At 42.2% G+C, this 6,679-nt stretch overlaps 1 protein-coding gene across 1 annotated transcript in view; it reads right to left on the bottom strand.

Annotated features, from left to right (window-relative positions):
* LOC104277087 (chromosome unknown open reading frame, human C18orf54) overlaps nucleotides 1–5,523 on the bottom strand; it is a 6,076-nt gene extending 553 nt beyond the window's left edge. Inside the window, exons 1-6 of the mRNA XM_009873623.1 lie at nucleotides 5,238–5,523; nucleotides 3,893–4,507; nucleotides 2,714–2,864; nucleotides 1,747–1,855; nucleotides 828–959; nucleotides 324–397 (exon numbers count right to left, since the gene is read on the bottom strand). Of these exons, the coding sequence (XP_009871925.1) occupies nucleotides 324–397; nucleotides 828–959; nucleotides 1,747–1,855; nucleotides 2,714–2,864; nucleotides 3,893–4,507; nucleotides 5,238–5,523 (1,367 nt within the window). The remainder of the gene's footprint in view (nucleotides 1–323; nucleotides 398–827; nucleotides 960–1,746; nucleotides 1,856–2,713; nucleotides 2,865–3,892; nucleotides 4,508–5,237) is intronic.
* Nucleotides 5,524–6,679: the final 1,156 nt, after the last annotated feature.

Genomic DNA, 6,679 nt, shown 5'->3' with positions numbered 1-6,679 from the left:
TAATGGAGTATGTTCTCTTTCTAGCAAAAAAAAGGAGGGAAAAAAAAAAAAGGAGGAAAAGATTTTGGCCCATTTTCCAAACCTGATGATTTTAAAGCCCATGATTAATCTGTCGGTACAGGCGAAATGCAAATGTTTCTTTACATTTATTTACAGAGCGCATTGCTGCAACCAGAGAAATTTCTGCCATGGGTTTAGTGATTCACTGTTGGCTTTATTCTGAAGAAAAGCTCTCAGATGACACGACAACTCGCTCAGCTGATTTGTCAATCCTCTCCTGGACCTTCCGCCACAAGAAGTCAGAAAAATCAGTGGTCGCTTACTTCCGAATAGAGTTAGTAAGAGGGGTTGTCTCACTGTCGCACAGTTGCAATTCAGCCTCCGCTTTTTCAGAAAGCTTAAGGGAAAAAAAAACAACAAAAAAACAACCAAAACCATATTGGCAACTGCCGGAAGAAAACTGAAGACGACAGAAAACAGGGAATTTTTACAGCGCGCGGCATCGGCAAGTATCAGCATCAACTTTACAGCATCATAAAGTAATTCGCAGCGGGAGAGCCCCGGGGAAGTGGTTTCCCGCTCAAAACAGAGGTCAGAGCAGGTTGCTCTCACCTTTATCCAGTCAAACCTTGAACTCCTCTCTTGAGCAACTTATTCCAGCGTCAGAAGGGTGAAAAAGTTGCTCCCAATTGCCAGCGGGAACCTCCCCTTTCAATTTATGCCCCGTAAATGGAAAGACTCCACTAGGAAGCTCCATTTCCTTGATACCCTCCTCCCAGGTAGGAAGATTTCTGTGAGGTACCCGCCAAACTTCTCCAGCGACTTACTTTTTCTACCTCTCCCTTTAGCTCAGCGCTTTCAGCCTGGCTTAAGCTCCCCTGGATTGCTTGAAGTTCAAACAACGTTCGCTTCAAAGCTTCGAGGGGCCGGTGACGCTGACCTCCAGACAAAGCGCCCTCCTAAAGCAAAAGCCAAAAAATTTGGTCATAGCGCAGAGCGAATCCGACAATCGGCTTCGGAAGTTTCCCTGAAGCTATTTAAAGACTAATTCCACCAGTGTTGTGTAAAAGAAATTGAAAATATTAAGACTCTAAGTCCTTGTAGCGCTGGAAGGTGTTTCAACATTTCCCAACTGACAGAGCAAGTGAGCTTCTGTCTGTTAAACATGGATCATTAGCATCTAGGTAGTATTTCTATCATCAGAAAAGCAAATTAGCTCACAGTGACAAGAATTTGTGGATAATCTAGAAATACTCATGTCTAGAAATGCCTGATGATCTCACAGAACGGGAAACACGAAGGATGAAATGACACTGAAGCAACACTCCGAATAATTTCAATTATTTTTGCACATCATTAGGTTTTCTGTCAAGAAACTCTTCAAGGAAACGAGTAGTTTTAGGGAGATTCGTGGTATTTAATATATTGATATAAAAAAGTCTTCCTTTACTCGAGGCAGGACAAACTATTATTTAAACATGGAGTGTAAAAATAAGCAAATTAACTAACAAACTCAGCAAAGCATTTCCTAGTTACATACTTTTTTAATTGTGACTGTGCCCAAGGGTAAGATTAAAGGATTTAATAATTGTATTAATTGATTGTGCTCAAATACGACTAAACGACTGCAGTCAGCCTCATTTGTGTATTATAAAGAAAATCAATTTACAGGTATTACTCCTTCTAATATTTACCAGTCCTACATGTTCTGGGCACTCTCAGAAATAAATACTTCATCTTACTGACCTTATTTTTGTCATTTAAACAGTCCTCCAGGAACTTATGTACAATATCTGCCTTGGCGACCGGCAGAGCGTTCTCTGCGTCCTCACGGCACACGGGCACCAGCGGTCTGCTAAACCTGCACCAAACACGCCACGGAGAATAACGACAGGTTTACAAATTAGAAGAGTTGCTTTAGGGTGTAGTGAAGTATGATGAAACCAGATATATTTGATCACCACATCAGGGGGTGCAGAGTAGGCTCTTGGTGTCAAATACAAAAACTATTTCTTCTAGTGCCGCCGAGAGAATGAAAACCTGGTCTCCTGAGTAGCCATAAAGAAAAAAATCAACTAAAAAAAAGGTGATTTCTTGGCTGTCATTTCCACAGGGAAGTGTTTTCTTACACCTGTTTTTCTGCCATTAATATTCAGCATCGGAAGAAAACCAGAGACTTTCTGCTTACTGACTTCTAATTCTTCTCCAGTCTTTAAGAAGGCAGTAGCTTCAAGGAAAAAGATATTAATAAAGTCTGATTTCCAGGGATGTTCTATGTGGGTGGCTCACAGGAGCTTAGATCATTAGCCTCTCTCTCAACTGGACTTTTTATTAAAAAAAAGAAAAAAAAAAAAAGACTTCCCACTATGAACTTGCTTTTCCTAAGCGGTTCCTTACAAACTAGTAAAACCGTTAATGGAAGGTTCCAGAATAATTCTCTTGAAATAAATAGCTTTGTGTCTCAGTAAGAGATGAGAAGTGTTATTAAAAGGAATTAAGCAATTTTGGCAGCGCTCCTCGCAAGGCAACGGAAAAGGAAAAGCATCGCACTGATATCCTTGCCCTCGAAATATCGTTTAGCACGAGCAAGAAACCTGGTAGTAAATCCTTCCTTCAGGTCCGTGTCACATCACCATCACTTGCAATCTCTACACAGCACAAATCAAATACATTTTCATGGGCAAATGAGTCCAAAAAATAGGTGCTTACTTACCAAGTACCTGGAGCGTTTTCCCATGGTCTTTCTGCCCCTAGTATATCCGTAGTAGAAGGACTGCCGGCGTTTTCCAGATTATTTGACAAATCTTCGCTTGAACTCTCGGGACTTCCGTCAGCCTTCGCGGGGAGCAGCTCAAGCTGGTCTTCTAAAAAACAAGGGCACAACGTGTTCAACCCTCTTCAAAGGGATTTTTTTTTTTTTATTTCCCCATATTTGCTTTAAATTTTATGGAATACCGAGCCTGTTCAAGATTGGCAACATTTTCTGTGTGGAAAAAAATAAAATTGAACCCTGTATTTTAAGCTCATACATTAGAAAGGTATTTATGGGCATTATTATATCAGCATTTTGTCCCTCTGAAGGCAAAACATTTTAACTTTGTTTATATAAAACATCTTGGAAAAAACGGAGAGATCAATATTTATGATTTCCACACCAAAGAAAATATATCTTTCTTTTTAAATTGAGAAATTCGGACCAAAGTGATGGTAATTAACACTTCAAAATGTTCCTCCCTCCTATCAAAGCAAATCTTGCGGAGATTTAATAAAACAAAGATTCAACAGACGAGGTATGCGAGAGATTCCCAAGCAAAACCCTTCCATAAACTGGATAACCTAAACATAAGAGTTACAAATATCTCCTGCTGCCTGTGTAGAGAAAAAGACTCCCTGAGAAATTACGTATTTCTTGCCAATTTGACAGGTTCATTCAAATTATGTTTAGGAACCTCTCTCGAGGTTACGTTTCATGTGATTTAATTTAATGTTGAAATTCTCTTAAAATATCTCTGGAACTACTGTCATCATCTTGCAGCAAGGTACCAACCATGCCACTGTAATAAATATTCTTTGCTGTAAAAGGAACGCTGATTTATATAGGAAATCTCAGAGTATAAAAGCTGTTTGACTTAGTAAACTGCTAGTAAGTGCTTCGAGTCATTTGTCAAAGGCGGATCTACCGCACAGCGCAGACTTGGTTTAAAGAATATACATGTCTTTATCCACTACACTCTTAAAATCAAAATAAAAACCCACAAATTATAGGAAATACAGTCACCTCCGACCGGCTTTTTGGTGCCTTTCAAAAACAAATTAGCAAATTGGAAGCTACTCTCACTTCTCACACCCAGATTAAAAAAAAAAAACACCAACCAACCAGAACTGTCTTTACCTGCAGAGCATCTTTCTTCCAGAATCTCAAAAGCTCGAGAAGAAGGAGCCGCGCCTCGCGTGGCAAAATTTCGACCATCGGTTTCCTTGGCTGAACCAGACAAAAGGTTGTAACTCTTAAGCCAGGCTGGGTAGGGAAAATTGGGAATGCTGCTTATCCCCGACACGCTTAGGTCAGACTTCTGACTGGTAAGCCACCTCGGGTAGTTTTGAACGGGAAAAGTATTAGAGTTTTCCTCAAAAGATGAGGGTCTCAAACTTCCTTTAGACGAGACGGAGTCGTATCCACACACGTCGCGTTCGTTTTTGCGGAAATCTTTGCGCGGATTCCGGTCTTTGCCGCTCTCCCGGAGAGCGAAAGCGCTGTCGCTGCGGAGCGGTGAGGTTTGGCCAGGGCACGGAAGTGTTTTAAAGGATTGTCCTTTCCCCTCACAACGTTGATGCCTCGCTTTCAAAGGAGAATGCCAGACGGAAGGCAGCGATCCGTCCGCTGGGAACGCCAACAGATCGTCCGTCGCGAGACTAATCAAGTCCACGTCACACTCGCTCTGTCTGCTAGAGGGTGAAGCGCGAGAACCCGGTCCTACGTGCAGATTAAAATCATCCAGTGCTGAAAAAACAAAGTTGTTTTACATTAATTGCTGTACAAAGAAAAGATCTAAAAGGAAGTAATAATTTAAAGATGAAATAGACTCTTTGCCAGGAGGGACTGAATTACAGCTCTTGCAAGAGTGGTTCCATTTCTAACCAAAATCTCAGCAAAAACCTTGCTGGTCAAGAGTTACTCCTCTTTTCATAGTATATAACATTTTCAGCTTTTAAATTTTTAATCTAGCTCTTTTCAGTTCCACATCCAGAACCGTGTATTTTGTTAGACTTCAGACCCAAAAGTACCTTCCATAAAAATCAAGGGATAAGAGGCAAACTTTGTTCTCAGACAAAGCAGCGTTTAAGGAAAACTCCTTCAATTAATTAGATGCTGATGTTTCTTAGTGTGGAAAGGAAACAGATTTTTTCTTTTTTTCCCCCCCGAGACTCCAGGTCTAAGCAACGATTTACACTGTCATTAGCACATATTCACACAGAGAAAACGCAATTTCTCTTTAACGTTCTGGAATTTTTGACAGCATTTATGAGCACGGTCGTGAATCCTCCCCCAGCATTTACAAAAAAAATAAAGACAGAACATGAAACATCGTTTCCTCTCCCACAAAGACTTGCCAGCAGTTGCGTGTGGGGAATATTCCTCCACCAAAACACGCCTGGTGTTGCAAATATCCGCAATGAAAATCAAAAAAACAGCAAATATCCAAACTTATTAAATAACATATTTGCAGGAGACGCACCGTGGGGTTTTGGGGCACGTTTGGAAAGTTTCCGTCGCTTGGGTGCGCTTCGAAATATGCGGATTTTGCCGGTGCTTACTTCCGAAGAGGTGAGACTTAAATCGAAATCTTTGATATAAGCGTCCAAAGCCTCGGAGGCAGAGCTGTAAAGTTTGTCCTTGTAGTGAATCAAGCTGTCTGGGGAGGAATTCTTGCTGTCAGTGCTGTAGCTGGTTAAAAGAGAAGAGACTGTTGAATCAGGAGAGCGGGCACCGCTTTCTTCTCTTGAGCTTGCCATGTTTTTCATCCAGGTTCCTGTCAGAACTTTCCCTCATCTTTTTCATCAGTCTAAACGGAAAAAGAAACAAGACCACAAGCGATCATCCGCACTGAAACGTCTTCTCGTAAACTGCAACGTATCTGGGGTCTCTTTACTTTTGTTCTGCAATTGTTATTTTCCTAAAAACTGTTTAGCTACTCAGCTTGCTGCTTTTCAAATGAGTTTGGCGCACACATACGCCACCCCTAGAAAAGCCAAAGGCAGAAAATAAAGGCTCTGTAAAAACAGTAACAATAGGGAAAACTTCTTGTATGTTGAAATGTTAGTAGGGGGGAAAAAAAATTATAACATGAGCAAGGAAATGCAGCTCCTTGCTGGTTCTAGAGGGACCTCGGTATTCTGCCTTTGCGAAAACGGGATTTTGTGTAAGAATTGCTGAAATTTGCCACCAAATATAAACACCAGCAAAGGCGCACAGAAGAATCTTAACTTTTAATTTCTGAACCAGCACAAGAGAGCAGCAATCACGGACTAGAAGAGAAGTACAAGTAGGTTAGGATGAAAAAGTAACAACTCAGCATCACAAGAGTTATTACCCTTGCAGATATTTTTATATAATCTGAGTGAGTACATGCAGGAATCTTCCTATCCGTGCAATTTAGCCGGCTCAGGTCAAGCTGCCACAGGCTGGAAATTGAAGAGGTGGAAGCAGCAGCTTCTTCCAAATATTGTAATCGGGGTGGTCAAGGTTATCGAAAGAAACCCAACAGCTCATGCCCCCCCGTATGTAAAATACCATTTGAAAAATCAGTCAAGGCGGTGTAACGAGGAACGAAGGGTACTAATTTTATCTGACATCACATGCGGGTGAGGATCACCATGAAATAACGGCACAAGGCTTCACATGAGAAAGGCACAGCGCGGAGGGTCAGCTCTTTCAAGACTGAAATAGCTTTTACCTAGAAAACCGAGGAGCCGTGCCAGGCCCTGAGGCCTTCGCGACCAGGCCGGACACCCCCGGGGGGCCCCACCCTCACCCCCCTCCCCGGGACGGGGAAGGCCCGGCCCGCCCTTTCCCCTCACAAGAAGCGATCAGCGCAGCGAACAGAAACTTCCCGAAGCTCCACAACGGCAGGAAGGTGCTCCAGCCCCCTGTCCTACGCGGGGACCCCGGGCATCCCCA

Source organism: Apaloderma vittatum, unplaced genomic scaffold (genome assembly GCF_000703405.1).
Source record: "Apaloderma vittatum isolate BGI_N311 unplaced genomic scaffold, ASM70340v1 scaffold27967, whole genome shotgun sequence".
In the NCBI taxonomy this organism is placed as follows: Eukaryota; Metazoa; Chordata; class Aves; order Trogoniformes; family Trogonidae; genus Apaloderma; species Apaloderma vittatum.
The sequence above is the reverse complement of the archived record's forward strand: the minus strand, read 5'-3'. Positions and strand labels throughout refer to the sequence as shown.